At 42.9% G+C, this 22,917-nt stretch overlaps 1 protein-coding gene across 8 annotated transcripts in view; it reads right to left on the reverse strand.

Moving 5' to 3' along the window:
- The window catches only part of LOC127429778 (glycerophosphodiester phosphodiesterase domain-containing protein 5-like), an 87,822-nt gene that overhangs the window by 52,572 nt on the left and 12,333 nt on the right, over positions 1-22,917 (reverse strand). For all 8 annotated transcript variants that reach the window (XR_007895336.1, XR_007895335.1, XM_051678961.1 and 5 more), the window contains one exon: positions 2,134-2,308. Coding sequence is in view for 6 of the 8 variants with exons in the window: in XM_051678961.1 (XP_051534921.1) it covers positions 2,134-2,250 (117 nt within the window). In the remaining 2 variants the exon portion in view is untranslated. The remainder of the gene's footprint in view (positions 1-2,133; positions 2,309-22,917) is intronic.

A 22,917-nucleotide genomic window follows, 5' to 3' on the forward strand; every position in this document is an offset into this window, starting at 1 on the left:
CACTTAAAGTCTTCTATTGCTAAAAGCAGAACATCCCCCTCCTGGACCCTTGGCTGGTTTTGCTGCATTAGCCAATGAGGATAATACCATTTGTTGGCTGTCTGGAGACAGCTCTTTCAACACACATAAATAATGTCACAATTCCCTTAATGCTGAGCACATGTCCATTAATTAACTGCATGGAAACTGTATCCTAGAGGAAAAAAAGTGCTTTTATACGTTAAAGATCTGATGGTTTAATTTACTCTACTAAAGAAGCAGACATGAGCAAAAGTATCAAAAGATGACCAAACAAAATGTAGCTGATTAATAGGATTCCTAATAAAATGTTTTAACCTAATGAGTAATATCTACTAGCTGTTAACACATTTCTAGAGCATTATCCATTACGATAAAATCAGTATTATCTAATGAAAGACTGCAAACAAATGTTAAGGACTGGGGGGACGCAAATAAGTTGTCCACAAATCAGACATTGAAAAACTCAATGCCTATTAGTCAACCACTAATTAAAATACTGGGAGGGGATGCATCCCCTTTTAATATATATGGGGGTACGGTCCAGATCAGGGTCAGAAATTAAGCGGGGCTAGGGGCATAAGTGCCAACAATGATGACAAATATGACCCTGGAGTTCAAAATGAGGGGGCCAGAAATTACCTCATGCCTGACATTTGGTTTCTATAGGTGAAATTACCCACTGTAAAAAACGGACCTCTTGATGACCAAAACTTAAGTTTTATAATCAGCTTTGGTTCTCATACTGAGACTACATCATCTATATGCACAAAACAAAGACAACAGATAATATTTAAATAAAAGATAATAGATGTGTTACACTGGGCTGGTTGATACGGTAAATAAGGAACACGAGAGAACATATCAGCGAGAGTTCTCTATCAGCCTTGGAGCTCTGCACAGACCCCTCAATGCACCGTGACCCTTGAATAATCTGAACTTTGATCTTCCCAAAATACTTGTTTCCTTGGAAACTGACTAATCATTTGACCTGAACATTTTCCAGTACTAGTTGACCTATTACCCTTTCAAAACAAACTACATATTTGTAGGTTGATATGTAAATGTTACGGACACCTAGGGATGTGCGATATGCATCATCTACGATAATATCTTAATTGTTGTTTAAACGATGAGCGAGCTGACATTAGAGTATGTCACTCACTTTGCAAAAACCAATCAAAAACATGCCTTGAGAGTCCACGCATTCACTGTGTGATGTAGCCTAGTAGGATAGACTACTGCATGTGTGCACTGAGGGTGCACGCTTTCACTGACAGCGTGACAGGCCTAAACCAGCCAAGGTACCAGCACAAAAACACACTCAGCAAACATAGCGGAATCATTCTGGAAAAAAGTTAATATCCTATTAACAAACACATTTTTGAAGGATGCAAAATATCATCTACTTATCATTATCAACAAAATCCCAGAAAATATAGAGATATAATGTTCTTTCAATATCGCACACCCCTACGCGCACCTATACTGTTGTCTTGTCAAACACTATGTCTGTACACATGTGGTAATCTGTTACGGTCACATTATGTCCAGGACCCTTAAAACACAGAAAATAAATCACAAAAACACTAAAAGGGATAGTTCACCCAAAAGTTTTTATTCTGTCATCATTTACTCGCCCTCAGGCTTTCATTCTTCCATAGAACACAAAAGGAGATTTACAGGGATAGTTCACCCAAAATAAAAATTCTCTCATCATTTACTCACCCTCATGATAAACCAGGTGTGTATGACTTTCTTCACTAGACCACATTTGAAGAAAATTTGAAAAATATCTTAGCTCAGTAGGTCCTTAAAATGCAAGTGGATGGTGATTTGACTTTTGAAGCTCCAAAAAAAAAAAAAAAAAAAAAAAAAAAAGAAACGTAATCCATACTGACTCCAGCAGTTAAATTAGTGTCTTCTAAAGCAACACAATTACTTTTAGTGTGAAAAAGATCAATATTTAATTAATTGTTTTAAAATCTACATCATCCTTCTGGTCAGCAGCAGTATGCGCAAGTGACATATTTAAAAGTACTTAGGTCTGAGCTTAAATTTTAAAGAACATCTTTAAACACCTCCACCAGATGGCATGGTGACAGGGTAACTCACCTTGGTGGTGTCATCATGTGACCGCTGGTAGCGTTTCCAGCGGCAGCCGTAGATCCCGGTCAGACATGACAAACACAGCTGTCTCTCATAGACCTGTAAGGGTTGGTGCTTCACCATGCTCCTTCAATCCAGACTCCACTCCACCTCACTATCATCCCACTGACAGCCAAGAACCCTGCACATAGACAGCAGCACACACAGAGAGCACTGAATAAACAAACAATAGTTTAGCATTAGCACTATGTGAAGCTAGATGAAACAGCTGACACTCATAAACCCATATGAGCAGAGGCGTGGAACTATGGGTCTATTTCCAACACTGTCACCAAGTAAAGCTGTTCAAGATCTCCTAAATACTGAAGTTACAGAATTCCTGAACCTGATCATAGTATTCAATGTAATTTTTGCTTTTGCCGTTTAATGCTTAAGTGGCACAGCTAACAAGGGTGTTCATTTTTTTGCATTTTTATTGATGGTGGTGATGTTTTCTTCTGTGGAACGGTAGTGGACCCCGAACCCACCTTCAATTAATGTGCGTCAGGCACCAGATCTACACCGTTCCTGTAGTAATTGTTGCTGAACTACTCAAGAGAATAAAATCACATTCCTGCAGCTTCAGCTCAGAGATTTTCCACTGTTTATCGGTCACAGTAAAAGAGGTACTAAGCCTCTGTGAGTCTTATCGTGGATGCCAGGGTGGCTCTGGGATCAGCCAAAACAGTCATCTAAGGAGATCATAAATTCAAGCTCAGTGGATATACAGTCACAGAAGTGCTTTCATGCTTAGCAATGATAAAATTTTAGCTACAATTTGATAAGAACTGTAGTATGTCAAAGGCCACTTCCACACTAATGCATTTTTGGTTGAAAATGCATTGATTTTGCTACACTGAAAAAGTGTTCGAGACTATCGAAAATGGTGACATTAGGAAACGAAAACAGTTTAGTATGGATGTGGCATAAAGGTTGGTTTGCACTGCCCCAAAAAACTCCAATGAGTAAAAAGTTGCCATATGGATTTAGGGAGTGTTCAGTCAGAACACACTTTTGCGCTAAAGAAAAAGAAGCTAAATGCAGGGCAACGAACAGAGCAGGGGTCTGTTGCATAAACGTAACCATTAACTTAAGACTGCGCTTAACAATTAGTCTGACTAGAGATACCAGAGAAAGCCTGTTGCATAAAACAAGTTCCCAGTTGTACTTCGTAAGACGGTCTAATTGCATTGTGGGAAAAGTACGCTGAAAAAAAAATAAATAAATAATAAAAAAAAAAGTGGGTGCTCACAGTTTTCATTTGCTGAAAATATTTGCTTATTAGAAGAAAACAATGCTTCAAAATCAATTCTAATGAACAAATGTAGTTATTTTAACCCAAATAATAAAAAACAAGAAATTGTGTTAACATAGTTAAAGTCAAAGTTTTCTACAAAGTCTCAACTCAGGCCCTTTTAGCTCTCAACTGAAGCCCCCACTAGCTCAGCCAGAGACTATTTAGCAGAGATGGGCCACTTCTATTAAAATAAATGTGAGAAATCGGAATAACCAACGATCAACTGATGTAGAAAGAAAGTCCCGCATTACAGGTAAAAAAGCCAATCAGCTTTTAGATATTGACATTGGCTGTCAATCAACTCGAGAATGTGCATGCACATTAGATATACAAACCGGGAACATTTAGTTTTTTTTTGCTTAACCTGAAGTAAAATATTGAGGTACAATTTATGATACCGTTGTTGTTCAATTTAACTGCTGATTTGAAATATGTTTTTTGAGCATAATCTTGACCAACTATTTTGGTGATTTCGGTCTTTCCCCATTCAAGTAGACAGGAGCTGCCCAGGAGTGTTCCAAAGATGGCCGCCAAGTGAACTGACTTGCTAAAAAGACTTTTGTTGTGTCCGAAATCACCCCCCATCCACTTTAAAGTGAAGAGTGAATGACTGATTTATTTTTTTGGTCTTTGGTCTCGAGCTTTACATTTTGGTCTTTGTGCAAAGTTTTTGTGCAACTGACTGAAAAAGTTAAGATAAAAATGTTATCTAACTTGTAAGACTAGTCTAAAACAGTTTATGCAACTGGCCCCAGAACACGTGTCTCGAGCTGAAGTTTTGTTTTTGTTTTTTTTACGTTGTGCGAGACACAGTACAACAGTCAAAGACATCCATTTAGCGCATGTCTACATAGAAAAAAAATCAACTGAAAAACAGCACAGATGGGTGCAAAAACATGTTCGGTGTGAACATTGACAATACTGAGAAGCATAACTGTCATTTTCACACTTGCCCAACAAACACCAACAAGGTTAACAGACTGATCCAACAAAACCCAACAACTTGAAATGCAGATTATTTTTCAGTAAAAACTGTGACATCTGCTGCATGTTCATGAGTGCTATAAGAGAAGCTCGTTCAAAGTGGCAGGCATTCATGCGAGAGCTTGCATTGTTTTTAGTGCTAAACAACACAAGTTCTCACGTGAACACGAGCCACTACGAACGAGCTTCTCTCATGCTCAAACAACATGAGGGTGAGTAAGAATTTTTTATTTTTGGGTGAACCATTCATTCCTTTAAGAAACAATAACAAGAGCTTGGAATGTAAAATTTAAAATAAAAACTTCCATGCCTGCCAATGACATAATCTTGGCAGAAACAACATAAAAATTAAATCATCAGGCTAGCAATCTTAAGGCAACTATATAAATAAGCATGGCACATATCTTTATGTAACCTCTCTGCTAAATCCTCTATCTGCTAAATGAAGCATTGCTGAGTGCAACCCAACGCTAATAAAGGACATTTTGACATTTAGAGGGAGAGACCACCAACAGCCCATCCTTTGCAGTGTACTGCTGAGAGGTATTTAAAGTATCCAACAGAGCAAAGGAAGTAATTTCCGTCACCAAGGTCTCATGTTAATGCGCTAGAACCCTCCCCCAGCTTAAAAGAGAATGCAAAGGTGCTCACATAATAAAAAGACTCTCCATAGGTTAACTCAACATAACAGGCTTCATTAGAGGTCACCAAATATCCTCAATCTTTCCCTTATTTCAACAGTGAACCTTCAAAGTTCCACAATGAAGGTCAAGGACAGCACTGTTGTGCAAGCATCAGATAATCTGTTTTAGCAAAAACAAGTCACCCCTGTCCTTGAAGTTAAATTAGAAAAATATTTTGGAAAAGTTAAGCTTTTACGAGGAAGACAGAAATACGCTGTCTCAAGGTCGTGCGATGTATTGCTAAATTACTAGTTATGTAACCCAAATGTGCTTTAAATGCGTCTCTTGTTCATTACTGTAAATGAGCTGTCAGTGTCTTAATTGAGAATAAAGTTATTCTTGCACTCCCATGCTGAAGACTGAATCCATTTTGGAGAACTGTTGAATAATTAAGAAATCCCTTTGTTTACTGCTGGGCGAGTCGCAGATATACTGTAGGCGAGAACAGTAATCTATTGAGCAGGTGGGATTATTTGAGGATGAACTTGATATGGCCTTACATTGTTCATACTAATGCCTTTTGTCTGGAAGAGAAAACAATGGTCAAAAAGGCCATACAGTCTGAATAGGAAAGTAAACTGCAAAACATCCTCTAAATTGACATTTTGCTAATCGAAACAGCAAGTTGGGGCAGGACGCACTTATCCAGAGGGCCCCCTTTTCTACAAAGGCAAGGGGAAAACTGTAAATTTGTAAAAGCGTGTATCTGCTTTAAATTAATTTGAACTTTTAAGAAGTACACTAGAATATAGATGGCCTCTAAGCTTTCAGACATGGACTTAAAGCAACAAAACTTTCATTTTAAATAAATGTCATATTTCACTCTTCCACAGAAAAGTCAATGCTGTTTTATACAGCTTTTGGCTTTTTTATACTTTTTTTGTTTGAGTGTTAAGAGTACATCCAAAATAATCAACTTCATTATGCATACAAAATAAGCAAATCATCATGTTTTATTAATACAATCCAACACTGCATGGCTCAGATTTATAAAGTCAATGACACAGGAGGTAATAATTGTAGGGATAAGGATAAGCCACTGTTATGGACCGGTGATGAAATGCAGTCGTCAGCTGTTCTTTGTCTGAACACAACACTCAGAAAGGGAAAACAGCTATTACACAAAACCACGATGAAGTCACATTGCAGTGGACTGCAGTCTTTAAAAGGGCAGTGGTGAAAGTCTATAAAACTCTATACTTTCACTGAATGTGTCACAATTCAACAGTGTCACCAGTTCCCTTAATTATCAGGTAAAAAGGAGACTTTCTTCAGTGGAACACAAAAGGAAATGTTAGGCAGTAAATGATGTGACTGATGACAGAATTTTCAATCTTGGGTGAACTATCCCCAACCTTTCCTGTCATCTTTGTTTTGACACTAATGCTCACCCTAACCCTTACAAACTTTCCTGCAAACTAATTGACTCCTGCTCCATATTTTTAGGGCTCAGAGGGGTGAGACAGAAGGTTTAGGAAGAACAGTTTCCTTTCTGCTGCCTCATTTCCTATTGTCAGAAAAACAGCTTCCACTAAAGGACATGGTTCAGCAATTTGAATCTCGGACTACGTTATAAAGAAACTGAAAAACATGAAATTAAAATTGAGCCAATTTACTTTCTTAATGCACATTCCCAGTCTTATTGTGTACAATTCATTGGAGTATGTTATTCTAATAAAAAAAATAAAAAATAAAAACCTTTGTCCTCATAATCTTTAATCAGTCAAAATTAAATAAATTGCTCCGCATCTAAAACAACTTTCTTTTTAGGCTGACATCACAAATCCCTCTAATTTTTCACCCCCTTCCCTCCAACCACTTGGCTCCATTCTGGTACGTTAACACCACTTTTTATTACCCAATTCATTTGTGATGGGTAAAATCAAGTCCTGCCCTAGACTTTTTTCACACTGAATATCCTGTTTTATGTGGAAATATGTCAGACTACAGAAGTAAAATAGGTTGCGAGTAACATTTCATGTTGTCTAAAAGTGTCTAAAAATAAAATAAAAAACAATAATTAAAGGGATAGTTCACCCAAAAATTCTCTCATCTTTTACTCACGCTCAGGCCATCCCAGATGTGAATGACTTTCTTCTGCAGAATGTAAACAAAGATTTTTAGAAGAATAACCCAGCTCTGTAGGTCCATACAATGCAAATGAATGGTGACCAGAAATTTGAAGCTCCAAAAAGCACATAAAGGCAGCATAAACCAACATAATCCATATGACTTTAGTGTTTAAATCCATGTCTTTAGAAGCGGTATAACAGCTGTGGGTGAGAAACAAGTTAAGCTCAATCAACAGCATTTGTGCCATAATGTTGATTACCACAAAAAAAAAAAAAAAAAAAAAAACATTTGACTTGTCCCTCCTTTTCTTACAAATAAAAATAAAAAAATAATTCGAGGTTACAATAAGGCACTACAATAGAAGTGAATGTGTCCAATTTCTGAAGGGTTTAAAAATTGATTTAAAAGTGATTTTATTAGGCATGTGATGGTATCAAATTTTCACTTCACGATAACTGCTGAAGCTTTTATCACGGTACTGAATTACATTACAAAAACGAAAGATAAACAAACTTTATTGTTGTTCTCTTAATAACAAGTTTAATTACTTTTTTGATAACAAACTAGCCTTAAAATGAACAGATAAAGAACTTTAAAAAGAACCTTGAACGTTTAAAAAACTACCATCAACACCATAGATACATAGCCAAATATAACATTAAGTTGATGTCTTAATATTTAAATGGTCATTCTGCCAGAGGGCCACTGATCATTTCAGATCAGGACAAACCTTGTGTTGTTGAGGCTAATGTTAAAGTAAGGCTAGACTCATTTTATCAAGCCAGCTACTAGGCTACAACAATAGTATGCATGTTTTGTTTTTCTGGATAGCAAGCCAGTTGCTAATATAGAGCAAGTCGCTAGCTACAACTTTAATAACCGTAAGTTTACTCGCACTGTATGGAAATGTACGTTTGCTTGGCATTCTAACTTGATTAATATTGAAATCATCATTGAGCCACATTGCCATTATTAATTATAGGACCTAGTATTTTCTGATTCCAACTATATTTTAATTGTTACTTCAAGACGCAGACGTTACTATGTAGCTGGCAGAGTTTTAGTGAACTACTCTCTGGCCACTTGAAAGCAAGCTACACATTATCTGCAAATAGCAACAACAGTTCACTTTCTTTGTCATCTTAGCTGTCACTTAGCCAATTGTCTCTTAGAGCAGTGTTTCCCAACCACTAAGATTGTCAGGTATGCCTTGGAAAATTATCTAATTCCACAAAATAAATGAATACCGTGTTTTCTGGAATATAAGTTGTGAATTTTTTCATCATCTGAAAGGTCCTGCTTATAGTCCAAAGTGATTTATAGGCCTATACATAATTTATACAGTACTGATGTCAGCTGGTCAAACGTGCACCAAAACAGATGAAAACATCAGTCATAGAGATGGCAGAAGTGTTTTCAAGTTGCCAATTCAGAATATTTTGCCTTTACAAAGTATTTTATGCAACCAGTTTAACTATTTTGTCCATCATAACATTACTGTTCTAACAAACTCTAGTCCGCTGACAAACACATCTCCTCACATGCCCATAAAGTGATGCTTCATCACTAGGGCCGTAGCTGGGTTTTCTGGTGCCCCCGACTGTATATTGCTTTGGGCCCCTTTTCTATTAAAAAATACAGTTTAGAATATGTTGTCAGGGCTCCCCTGGACCTGTGGGCCCCTAGAATCATTACCACATTTCACCCCTCTAGCTTTGGCCCTGTTCATCACACTCATAAAACATTTAGTCAGTGAACTGGATGATTAATGCATAGCAAAGAGGGTTACAAAGATCAGAAATATTCACAGTCCCTAATGTTAATGAAAGAATGGAATGCAACAGGTATATTGTTTTACTCACAGACTAAACGCTGTTTATTTGCACACAGCATAGAGTTACAGATTTTATAAACAGATGTGGCTTACTTGTCACATTTCTCTCATGAAACAAACAGAATATGAGAAACTGTTACACACGATTAAAGCAAATTCTCCCATTTAAAACAGTCCCATAACCACTTTGATACGATGAGTAGATTCTGGAGGTACTGTAACTTCATGGAGCGCGTTTGACATATGAACTGGTGAATTAAGGCTGGGTGCCTGCCGGATGCAACCTCTGTCAGTGCAACTTATACTGTATTATACTTATACTGTAAATAATTGGTTCGTTCTGATATTCCATTGAAACGAGAAATTATTCACGGGCTTCCCAGTGCCATTTGAGTGAGGACATACTGTACTGTAGAAGAGAGCGCTTAAAACACTTGCACATCTTTGACTGATGCGCACGCTCAGCTTGCACATGCACGTCTACAAAATAAATTTTATCAAATTAAAATCATATTTGTAACACAAGTAACAACAGAACAGAAGTTATAATTGTATAGCTATAAAGAGTAATTCCTTGAAAAATAATGAGTAATTCCTTGCATCACTTCATAAAGTAATAAAATGTAATCTGATTCTGGTTATTGTGATGCGTCACATCCAACACAAATTAGCAGATCTATATGTGCCACTGGATGGACGTCAAAAAGTTAATGTGAATAAATGAGTATAATATTTTGTATAAGACGCATCACTGTTCCATTATAAGAGTTCTTTGTGAGTGAAATACCCTATCCTTTATTTAAATGTAGGACCTACACAAGCATACCATAGAGCAGAAATTATGATTAAAACTTGTATAATATTAAGCGTACAATATAAAGATTATGCATAGTGGCAATCTAGTAGCTTCTAGACATTTTTGAAATTATTACAGCAATGCGGCCTGCGGCACCTTATTTTTTTCTGCATTTGGCCCCCGAACGACACCCCTGCACAAAGGGAAACACTCCCTCTGCATTTTTATGGCACCCAAAATACTTCCACACTTATGACTTAACCCTGCTAGAAGGTGGATAAAGGGTCGGCCTCCTTCTGCCATGCTTCAAGTCCTTGCTGGTTTGTTTACATAAGAGTGCGCAGTGCGCATGTGTCATTTGTGCCGAATACACGCAGTGTTGTAAATTAAGATTTGTTGATGGAATAAAATGTACTGTGTGATCAGAAATATCTAAACAATTTGGCTAAACAGTTATCTAGGATTATCAACGGTATTTTGAAGTGCCCATAATAACAATATCGTGCATTTTAATTACCTTGATATACCTTAAAACCGAATACTATCATATGCCTAGATTTTATCACACTAAAATCAGGTTTACACACAAATTGTTTGTCTTGTGACCATACTTTTGAAAAAGTAAGGATTTTTACATTCAAAAATTGGCCCCTAATCACTTCCACTGTAAGTGCCACACTTTTACCTTTTTTTTTTTTTAAAGGAGGGGCAAGTCAAAATTTATTTTGTGATAATCAACATTATGCCACAAATGCTGTTGACTGATCTTAATGTCTATTGAACCCAGAACATTGAAGTCCTTTTGTACTATAAATCTCATATTTCACTTTCACTTCCACATTTTTCTTTTTTTTTGTTTTTTGGCGAATCACATTCTTCATGCATATTGCCACCTGGTTAGTTTCTCACCCCCACTTATATTGCTTCTGAAGACATGGATTTAAAAACTGGAGTTGTACTGATAACTTGTATGCTGCCTTCATGTGCTTTTTAGAGCTTCAAAGTTCTGGCCACCATTCACTTGCATTGTATGAACCTACAGAGCTGAGATATTCTTCTAAAAATCTTCAGAGTTCTGCAGAAGAAAGTAAGTCATTAACATACGGGATGGCATAAGGGTTAGTAAATGATAAGAGAACATTAATTTGTGGGTGAACTATTCCTAATAGTGGTCTTGGGTTGAAATCACATGTCTCTGAGCTAATCTACAATTATTCCTTAAACGTGTTTATAACATAACAAGGTCATTCTATTGGTATGGCGACAAACTAAACAAGCCCCTGTGCCATTACTAAAGATGGCCATGTTACAATGGCCAATCTGGGGAGACATTTAAAGTAACCACATACAATCAAGGGTTCCTCGAACTGATGCGCTACAAATTACTGCTATTGATGCTTGACATATAAAGAGACAACAGCAGAAAATTTGAATAATTAACTCTTAGCTCTAGGGAAAGACATTTAGTTCCCTATCTGTCACTCACTCGACGTTGGTGTCGATGTAGTGACACTAGGGATCACTCTTGGGAGCCCGAGACACCTCTGGTCTTTGATAAAAGGCCAATGAAAATTGGCGAGTGGTATTTGCATGCCACTCCCCCGAACATACGGGTATAAAAGGAGCTGGTATGCAACCACTCATTAAGATTTTCTCTTCGGAGCTGAACGGTCATGCTCACTGAGCTGAATACTACTGTTCATTCACCTCTGCTGGATCTGACGGCGCATTTCAGCGGCTTCTCCCTCCTCTGCACTGGTGCACTGCAGAGAATGCCCCTGGGCGCTTCGGCAGAAAAACTAGAGAGTATATTTTCTAAAAGAGCATTTTTCCCCTCTAAAAGAGTATATATTTCTCTAAAAGAGCGCACACACGGAACGTCTTTTTAAAGACGCGTCTTTTTAAAGATGCTTTTCCGATTGCGTGTTATTCCTGGTTGTGCTCGTTATCTCTCGCCTTCTAACGGTCACGATCACTGTCTTTCGTGTCTGGGCACTGCTCACGCGGAGACAGCGTTCGTGGATGGTCATGTTCTCATTGCGAGAATATGTCCATGACAACGTTGCGGTCGCGGCTCGCCTTCGTAAGAAAGCGAGCCACCCCAGAGGCTCCCGCCTCAGTCCTTTTACCCACAGGTTTGAGGCCAGCGCGGCTAGCACTGGGGGCGATTTGGGGACCCCAATGGGACCGCCTCCGCCGGGTATTCCCCCGCGGACCTCCCATTCCCCAGCACGCTCGTCTGCCCCGATCGGGCTTCCGGGTGAGTCCGCCGACTCGTCTCACTGCGAGTTCGACCTCTTATTCGGAGCCCGCGAAAGTGATGAGCTCTCGAGCGCAGCATCGGAGAGCGGGCTCGTCCAGTCGGAAGCCTCAGCTGGGCTCCTCCCTTTGGGGTCGATCGCCCAGTCACAGGCTGACGTGGAGATGACGACATGCTTTCCCGGGCAGCCGCGAGCGTCGGTTAGAGTGGATTTCACCGCTCTTCCCTGAACCCTCGCGGCTCGGTGATTGGTTCCTGGGCTCGCGGCGCTGCTCAAAGCCATGCCCCGCCCCGTTCCTTTCTTCCCGGAAGTGCACGAAGAGCTGACAAGGTCGCGGGAGGCACTTTTTACTGCCCGGTCCCGATCTTTTCAGCTTCCCCGCTCTCACTACCCTCGATGGTGGGGCGGCCAAGGGTTATTCGGCAATCCCCCGGTGGATAAAGGTGCTCGCAGTGCACCTATGCCCGCAGAGCGCCGCCACCTGGCGTGGGTGCCCAAAGCTCCCATCCAAGGCCTGTAGGTTTACGTTGTCTCTGACGGCCAAAGCCTACGGTGCCGCTGGACAAGCCGCCTCCCCCCTGCACGCCATGGCTCTCCTGCAAGTCCGCCAAGGCGCTAAAGGAACTGCACGAGGGTAGTTCCGCCCCGGGATTGATGCAGGAACTGCACTCGGCGACCGACCTCCCTCTCCGAGCGACGGAGGTCACGGCGCGGTCTCTCGGGCGGACGATGGCCACACTAGTGGTCCAGGAGCACCACCTTTGGCTCAACCTGGTCGAGATGGGTGAGGCCGACAAGACACGATTCCTTGCTGCCCCCATTTCCCATGCGGGCCTATTCGGCGACACCGTCGAGGACTTTGCCCAGCAGTTCTCGATGGTAGAGCAGTAGATGGATGCTAGCCGGCATATCCTGCCCCGGCGCGACTCAAGATCCCGCACCCCATCTACTCATCGCCAAGGGCGTCCCCCTGCGGTGTCTGCACCGGCTCTGCCGCAGCCCGCCCCTTCGGCCTGGCCCCGGCGTGGAGCCCACCGCAGGAAGCAGACGCCACACGTCTCGCGGCCGGCCAGAACCCGTGAAAGGCTTCAAAGCGCCCTTGAGACGGGCGACCCAGGGACAACAAAACCCACTGCTCTGGAGATGGTAAGCAGATCTTCATCTTTTTGTTACCTTTTGCATTTAATTGCACTGCATGCCCAAGTGGCTGCAGTACTCAAGAGCTCAGCAAGAGTGGTTTCCTTGTTCCCTGGGTCACATATCCGGTGTGTACTGCTGGCATCACGAACACCGTCCACCACTCCATTTGGCAGGTTGGTGCTCCAGCGGCGGTCTCCCGCCCTGAGCGCCCAGCTGTGGCACAAAGCCGCCCCCGATGTGACAGACTCCACGGGTCACGAGGACAGGCCTCTTCCTCCCCCGTCCCAGGCTGTTCCGGGGGTGGTCACAAGGAGCCAGGTAAGTGCTTCGATGTCCTCGGACTCAGCACGGCCACGACGTGGTGTGGCACCTCGAGCTCTGCCCCGCCGCGAGGCCCCACCTGCCGGTACATCCGATGAGGTTGTCCCTTTGGTCCCCCTTGCGCGGAACTTGGACGCATGGCTTGCGCCTTCCAGTCCGTCACGAGGGCTGGTCCGGACCGTCCGACTCGGCTGCGCGATTCACTTCGCCGGGCATCCGCCCAGGTTCAGCGGTGTCCACTTCACCTTGGTGAAAGACGAAAACGCTGCTACCTTGCGCGGAGATTGCTACCCTCCTACGGAAGGACGCGATAGAACCTGTCCCTCCAGCCAAGATGAAGAAAGGGTTTTACAGCCCCTACTTCATTGTACCGAAAAAAGGCGGTGGGTTGCGGCCAATCTTGGACCTGCGAGTACTGAACCAGGCTTTACACAGACTCCCGTTCAAGATGCTGACGAAAAGACGCATTCTAGCGAGTGTCCGGCATCAAGATTGGTTCGCGGCGGTAGACCCGAAGGATGCGTACTTTCACGTCTCGCTCCTTCCTCGACAGAGACCCTTCCTGCGGTTCACATTTGAGGGTTAGGCGTATCAGTACAAAGTCCTCCCTTTAGGCCTGTCCCTGTCTCCTCGCGTCTTTACGAAGATCGCAGAGGCTGCCCTTGCCCCGTTAAGGGAGGTGGGCATTCGCATTCTCAACTATCTTGACGACTGGCTAATCTTAGCTCACTCTCGAGACGTGTTATGCGCACACAGGGACCTGGTGCTCTCACACCTCAGCCGACTAGGGCTTCGGGTCAACTGGGAAAAGAGCAAGCTCCTCCCGGTTCAGAGCATCTCTTTTCTCGGTTTGGAGTTGGACTCAGTCTCCTTGATGGCGCACCTTACGAACGAGCATGCCCAGTCGGTGCTGGCCTGTTTGAAGGCGTTCAAACAGAAAACAGCGGTTCCACTGAAACTTTTTCAGAGGCTCCTGGGGCATATGGCATCCTCGGCGGTGGCCACCCCGCTCGGGTTGATGCATACGAGGCCGCTTCAGCACTAGCTCCAGACTCGAGTCCCGAGACGGGCATGGCGCCACGGGACACACCGCGTGGCCATTACGTCGGTCTGTCACCGTCTTTTCAGCCCTTGGACCGACCTCTCGTTTCTATGAACAGGTGTTCCCCTAGAACTGGTCTCCAGGCGTGTCGTGGTCACAACAGACGTCTCCAAAACAGGCTGGGGCGCTGTTGGCAACGGCACACAGCCACCGGCCTCTGGACGGGTCCGTGGCTGCGTTGGCACATCAACTGCCTCAAGTTACTGGCAATTCTGCTCGCCCTGCGGAGGTTCCGGCCATTGATCCAGGGCAAGCACGTGCTAGTTCGGACAGACAACATGACAACGGTAGCATATGTCAACCGCCAAGGCGGTCTGCGCTCCCGCTGTATGTCGCAACTCGCCCGCCGTCTCCTCCAACGGCGTCAGCAGCACCTCAAGTCGCTGCAAGCCACTCACATCCCGGGCAACCTCAACACTTCGGCGGACGCGCCGTCACAACAGGTTACCCTCAAGGGAGAGTGGAGACTCCACCTTCAGGTGGTCCAGCTGATTTGGAGTCGATTCGACAGGCACAGGTGCACCTTTTCGCCTCCCAAGAATCCTCCCCACTGCCCGCTCTGGTACGCCCTGACCGAGGCGTTCCTCGGCATAGATGCACTGGCACACAGCTGGTCCCCTGGTATTCACAAATATGCGTTTTCCCCCCGTGAGCCTGCTTGCACAGACCCTGTGCAAGGTCAGGGAGGACGAGGAGAAGGTCGTCCTGGTAAGCACCCTACTGGCCCACCCAGACGTGGTGCTCAGACCTCAAGCTCCTCGCGACAGCTCCCCCCGGGCAAATTCCCCTGAGGAAGGACCTTCTTTCTCAGGGAAGGGGCACCATCCGGCACCCGCGCCCAGACCTCTGGAATCTCCATGTCTGCCCCCTGGACGGGACGCGGAAGACGATGGTAGACACGTTCAATCAGGCTAGGGCTCCCTCTACAAGGTGCCTGTATGCCTTTAAGTGGCGTCTGTTCGCTAAGTGGTGTTCTTCCCGTCGGGAAGACCCCCAGAGATGCGCAGTCAGATCAGTGCTTTCCTTCCTGCAAGAGAGGTTGGAAGGGAAGCTGTCCCCTTCCACCTTGAAGGTGTACATTGCTGCCATAGCAGCACACCACGACGCAGTCGACAGTAAGTCCTTAGGGAAGCATGATCTGATCATCAGGTTCCTAAGAGGCGCCAGGAGGCTGAATCCCTCCAGGCCGCGCCTCGTTCCCTCATCGGACCTCTGTAGTTTTTCAGGGTCTACAGAGAACCCCTTTGAGCTTTGCAGTCAGCCGAGCTTAAGGCACTCTCCTTGAAGACTGCCCTCCTGACTGCGCTCACTTCCATCAAGAGGGTAGGTGACCTGCAAGCGTTCTCTGTCAGTGAAACGTGCCTGGAGTTCGGTCCAGGCTATTCTCACGTGATCTTGAGACCCCGACCGGGCTATGTGCCCAAGGTTCCCACCACTCCTTTTAGGGACCAGGTGGTGAACCTGCAAGCGCTGCCCCAGGAGGAGGCAGACCCAGCCCTGTCGTTGCTGTGTCCGGTGCGCGCTTTATGCATCTATTTGGATCGCACACAGAGCTTTAGAGTCTCTGAGCAGCTCTTTGTCTGCTTTGGTGCACAGCGGAAAGGAAGCGCTGTCTCCAAGCAGAGGATCGCCCACTGGCTCATTGACGCCATAACTATGGCATATCTCGCCCAAAACATGCCGCCCCCGGTAGGGCTACGAGCCCATTCTACCCGTGGTGTAGCGGCTTCTTGGGCCCTAGCCAGAGGTGCCTCTCTAACAGACATTTGCAGAGCAGTGGGCTGGGCAACACCCAACACCTTTGCAAGGTTCTACAACCTCCGGGTGGAACCGGTTTCATCCCAGGTAGTGGCACGCAACACAAGCGGATAAGCCCGGGATAGCCGGCCGGGTGTATCGCTTGCACATAGCGCCTTCCACCTCCTTTTGAGCTGAAGACGTGCGCTGTTAATTCCCAGTAGTGTTCACAAAAGTTGTTCCCTGGTTGACTTCCTCCGAGCCCTGTGGCAGTCGAGTTTTCGGAGAAACTCGCTGCCGGCCCAGTACACGCGCTAAGAGCCCGGTTCTGGAGTAGGTGCTCCGCATGTGGCGGTTCCCTGTAAGGCTAACCCCATGCGATCTATATCTTCCGCTAATTCATTTCCCTGCTGGCAAACTACGTCTTCCTTGGGCAGAGCCCCTCTGCCCCAGTCTCCATGTTGTAGTAACTCCTCCCCCATTGGGCAGGATCTACCTTGAAGGCTCTCCACATGGTTGGAAAGACCATGTGATGTATTCTTCCACTTAAATATCCCCCCCTCTCTTGGGGTGAGGTGTGGTCTCCGTGGTGTCCTCCCCTTGGGAGGGACACCCCCCGACTAGACCTGGCGGCCCAGTCGGATAATCCCCCTTCTTTTTTAGGGAGTGGAAAAAGAGAAGGTGAAAGAGGCCACGACTGGGTTAAGCCCGTCTCCATCTCTAGGTAGTCGACTTGTCCCCAAAAAGGGCCGTTCGACATTCATAACTGTGTTGGGGGAGGTTACGTGTCGACCTGGTGTGCTGGCTATGAGGCACACAGCAAGTCTGCCCACCACACACCGCCAGTTCACGTAACACAGTTCAGCCTTGTGGTATTTTGTATAGGGACCCCTAGTGTCACTACATCGACACCAACGTCGAGTGAGTGACAGATAGGGAACGTCATGGTTACTGGTGTAACCTCTGTTCCCTGATGGAGGGAACGAGACATCGGTCCCTCCTGCCACAACGCTGAACTACCCGCTGAAATGGCCGGACCTTATATCGGCTCCTCAGCGTAAAACCTGAATGAGTGGTTGCATACCAGCTCCTTTTATACCCGTATGTTTGGGGGAGTGGCATGCAAATACCACTCGCCAATTTTCATTGGCCTTTTATCAAAGACCAGAGGTGTCTCGGGCTCCCAAGAGTGACTCCTAGTGTCACTACATCGACACCATCGTCTCGTTCCCTCCATCAGGGAACGGAGGTTACACCAGTAACCATGACATTTCGTATTTTTTCAATAGCAAGACAGTACCAAAGCTTAACAATTTACAGGATGAATGCGTTTTGTTTTTTCCTGGTAGGTCGACATATTGTTTAGGAGTTTCTTTTTCTAAATTTTTCTCAGATTAATTTTTAATGCACTGTGAATAAACATTTACAATATGTAAACATCACACAGTTTGAAAATATAACTAAAACTTAGGCCACGTTTACACATCTTCATTTGAAAACGCATTGATTTTGCTACGTTTATGCGTGTCACACAGACTGAAATAGCGTTTTCCTCCACTGAAAACATAGCATTTCGAAAACGATCCCCATTATCTCATACATCAAAAACAATGACGTTAGGAAACTGAAAACAGAGTTTTCAAACGGTTTACTGTGGACGTGGCATTTTGTTTGAAAATGTTGTACGCTTTTTAATGTCATAGCTTTCCAAAGCGATAATAAAGAGTATATTGGAAAGTCTCCATTTTCGGTGAAGGAAAATTCTGTTCTAGTATGGATGTAGAGGTGTAAACGACACAAAAATCAATGCGTTTTCAAACAAATGCGTATTACTCTGGAAGTGGCCTTCAACATTACGTCTAAATCGCTGTTTACATCTAAAAACTTTTTTTTATACTAAATGACAGCAAGTAAGCGACTGACTATTCCACCCTAGTCAATCTCTTTGGATATATCAATGCTTTTACTAAACGTGGTTGTAGAGGTGATGAAGATGCTACAGACTCCGCCATGACCTGACTCATATTAGCAGGTTGTTTATGTCCGATAACTCCACTCACTCACTCCCTATTTAACAGCTAAAGATATTCAGGTCACCATCTGTTTGCTCAAAACTGCCAAATACCTTGCACAAAGCCCAAACTAAAATACTCCCTTACTAAGGCGTATGTGTAACCTCACAGATTTAATATGTCTGGGAGGACGCTTGTAGCCCTATTTAAAAACACTTCAGTCTGGAATTTACAAAGACCACAAACAGTTCAGACCTGACTTTATCCACAGTAGCACCAGTGGGAAAGCGGGGGTCTGGGGCCTATGAAAAAGAATTCTAGAATCTAATTAAATTAGTGATGTTGTTGTATTGAATAAATAAGTGCAAGTAAAATAATATTGCATATATTGTACCATTGGAAATACCATAGTTAATACAAGGCGTTACTATCCACCTTTGGCACAGACAGCGAAATTACCCATTATGCTTAGCGTGTTCTTCCAATGCGGATGCAACAGACTTCTGCTTCACAACTTATTCCCATTTCCAAGCACTATAATATCACTAACAACAGTCAAAAATGGAAGATCAGTCTGTGTTTACTTAACGTAAATCACTTTCTCACTAATGTCTGTGTATGGACATTAGGTTTCGACGGCAATCCTGAATAGATGAGAAAACAATCACACACATATTTGCATGGTAAAGTTACTGGACTCTAGCGCTTGCTGCACATGCCCTGTACATGTGTGTGTGTGTGTGTGTGTGTGTGTGTGTGTGTGTGAGAAAGAGAGAGACAGACATACAGCATGCAGAGAGAGAGAGAATCCATGAATATGATTGCGCCAGATTTAATTGTGTTTCTTGTTGTGCACTTCAAAATGAAAACAGCCAAATCCCGGACATTTAGGGAATCTAGAAATCTGACCGGATGCTTTATTAAGGTTCGAAAAAGAGGACATGTCCGTGAAAAGAGGGTGTATGTTCATCATAGGTTCCATTTAAAAATCTTCAGATTTATGGCATTATTTCTGCATTAACAAGTGTCGCCTTCTCACACACTCTGCCGACAACAACTGTACCTCATTCACATACACTCATAGAGCGACATGAGATATGAACCTCGTAAAGATGATAAATAAAAAAACAACAACAAGAATCTTTGTTATCTTCCAAAATGACGGACATAATTTGGAATTATCTGTCAATGTTTTAAAAAATAGGCAAGTGACAGAATTCGTTTAATGCCATGTAATAAGTGGGATAGTATACATCCAGCTGTTATTGCAAAATAAACCACTTAAGGCTGATACAAAACCGTCCTGATCACCCTGTTGGTGTTTTTTTTTTTGCGATAACAACCGGCTGACTGTATATTATCCCTTACTTAATCACCGACACATTTGGGTTTTCATAGGGGTTTACAACAAAGAACTAATTGCCGATCTCAAACAGGTTCCACACTGCACGTCTCACTGATTCTCAGAGTGCTATTTATAATGGTCTGTTTTGCGCAGTTGAGAGCTCGAGTCCGGTCCGTGAGTTAACGCACATGCCTGGTGCTCTCTGTGCTCTGTTAATATGGGAGTGCCGTTTCATACCACTTTAGAAGCCTTTGCTGTTTTATGTTGTTTCTCAAATGCAAGAGAAAACAGCAGCACATAATCAAAGGGAATTGGCCAACACTCTAGTCACACAACACTCTAGTCGCACCCGTATAAAATATTGTTTGAGAAACATTTAGCCTATTGAGCAAACTTAAAAGGATGCATTTAATTAACTTATTTCTTATGGTGCTCAATTTCAAATCAACCTTTTCCCTAATAGACAGGTAATTAGAAAAAATATATAAATACACCGAAAAGGTTGGAATTCATCCAGTATGATTTTGTTTCCCAACACATTAAGAGAGAATTTCTAAGAATGCAAGGATTTATGTTACTTCTAAAAATCAATTAACTTCAAGGACCTATAGTAGATGGGACATTAAACCTAACCAGCTGTGATGCAACTACTTTTCAGTGACAAGCATGTTGTCTGTGCACAGTGAACATAACCTGCTGCATAACACAGCAAAATTCTATTTATTTTTACTGTTTAATGCACAGTCACGAAGAGTGGGATTTTGGACCAATGAGGTTTCACAGTGGGCAGGGCAACTCAGCACAATGCTGCAGAAATAAAAACAAATCAATCAATATCAACGTCCTGCTGCAGATGGTTAGGAAAATGCTTGATAGTTTTTATCGTTTGTCTCATCGTGTTAAAACACAAAACCCAGGCCACGTCCACTCTAATAATTTTCATTTAAATTTTGAGGTGTGCACTGACCTCAAATTGTGTAAGCACAACCAGCTCAAGTCCAATTAAGCTTATTCTTTGTGACAGAATGACAAAAAGTTCCATGTATGATTGATTTCCAACATCGATCTATTTCATCCGAGGAATCAGCGGTGAAGAAAGATATGCAGCCAGCTCAGAATGCTAATATGCACAGTAAAATGCTGATGTGGCTAATTCAAAGGGTCAATGCAGACAAAATTATGGTTGTATTTATGCAATGTTTTCAAACTATTTTAAGGCAGCTGAGGATACACTGGATGAATTGTTTTCAGAAATTGCAAAGGAAAAGTTTTTTGACACCAAAAATGTTCAGATGTATGAAGTTGCTTGTGAAGTTGTGGGCAAATATTATAATGACACAGACGAAGTTGCCTATAAACCCAAGTACATTTTTCCAAGTCATTCATTACCTCATCTGTCAAGACATTTGAAATTTGTGTCCGTAAAGAAAGCTTGAGGACTACAATCTACACCGGCAGACAGCAAATATTTGACAACCGTGAATTTGTATGTAGAGACAAAACCCGTAACTCTTCATATTATTAAGAAAACAATGGACCTCTCTAGCCATAAGGCATATTGTCACATGGGCAGCCCAAACACAATTTGTGGGGATCTTAAAAAAACTTGTGCATGACAAGTATTTTTTACAACAATTGTTTTCAGATTGTTTCACTTTTAATTGACTATATCACAATTCTAGTGGGTCAGAACTTTACAAACACAAAGTTAACTATGGCTTTAAGCAGCTTGGAAATTTCAAAAAAATTATGTCAAGCCTTTAGGCAATTAGCTTCTGATAGGCTAATTGGCTAACTGGAGTCAACTAGAGGTGTATCTGTGGATTTATTTTAAGGCCTACCTTCAAACTCAGTGCCTCTTTGCTTGACATCTTGGGAAAAATCAAAAGAAATCAGCCAAGACCTCAGAAGAAAAATGTGTGGACCTCCACAAGTCTGGTTAATCCTTGGGAGCAATTTCCAAATGCCTGAAGGTACCACATTCATCTGTACAAACAACAGTACGCAAGTATAAAAACCATGGGACCACGCAGCCATCATACCGCTCAGGAAGGAGACGAATTCTGTCTCCTAGAGATGAGCATAGTTTGGTGCGAAAAGTGCAAATCAATCCCAGAACAACAGCAAAGGACCTTGTGAAGATGCTTGAGGAAACAGGTAGACAAGTATCTATACCCACAGTAAAACGTGTCCTATTTCGACATAACCTGAAAGGCTGCTCAGCAAGGAAGAAGCCACAGCTCCAAAACCACCATAAAAAAGCCAGACTACAGTTTGCATGTGCACATGAGGACAAAGATCTTACTTTTTGGAGAAATGTCCTCTAGTCTGATGAAACAATAATTGAACTGTTTGGCCATAATGACCATCGTTATATTTGGAGGAAAAAGGGTGAGGCTTGCAAGCCAAAGAACACCATCCCAACCATGAAGCATGAGGGTGGCAGCATCATGTTGAGTTGGTGCTTTGCTGCAGGAGGGATTGGTGCACTTCACAAAATAGATGGCATCATGAGGAAGGAAAATTATGTGGACATATTGAAGCAATATCTCAAGACATCAGTCAGGAAGTTAAAGCTTGGTCGCAAATGGGTCTTCCAAATGGACAATGACCCCAAGCATACCTCCAAAGTTGGCAAAATGGCTTAAGGACAACAAAGTCAAGGTATTGGAGTGGCCATGACAAAGCCCTGACCTCAATCCAATAGAAAATGTGTGGACAGAACTGAAAAAGCATGTGCAAGCAAGGAGGCCTACAAACCTGACACAGTTACACCAGTTCTGTCTGGAGGAATGGGCCAAAATTCCATCAACCTATTGTGAGAAGCTTGTGGAAGGCTACCCAAAACATTTGACCCAAGTTAAACAATTTAAAGGCGATGCTACCAAATACTAACAAAGTGTTTGTAAACCTCTTACCCATTGGGAATGTGACGAAAGAAATAAAAGCTGAAATAAATCATTCTCTCTAAAATAACCCTGACATTTCACATTCTTAAAATAGTGATCCTAACTGACTTAAGACAGGCAATGTTTTCTAAGATTAAATGTCAGGACTTGTGAAAAACTGAGTGTACATGTATTTGGGTAAGGTGTATATAAACTGTATGTCAGGTAATTTTGTAAAGACTGCATTAAGAAGTATTAAATGAGATATAACATTTTAA

This window comes from Myxocyprinus asiaticus, chromosome 39 (assembly GCF_019703515.2).
Source record: "Myxocyprinus asiaticus isolate MX2 ecotype Aquarium Trade chromosome 39, UBuf_Myxa_2, whole genome shotgun sequence".
Taxonomy (NCBI): domain Eukaryota; kingdom Metazoa; phylum Chordata; class Actinopteri; order Cypriniformes; family Catostomidae; genus Myxocyprinus; species Myxocyprinus asiaticus.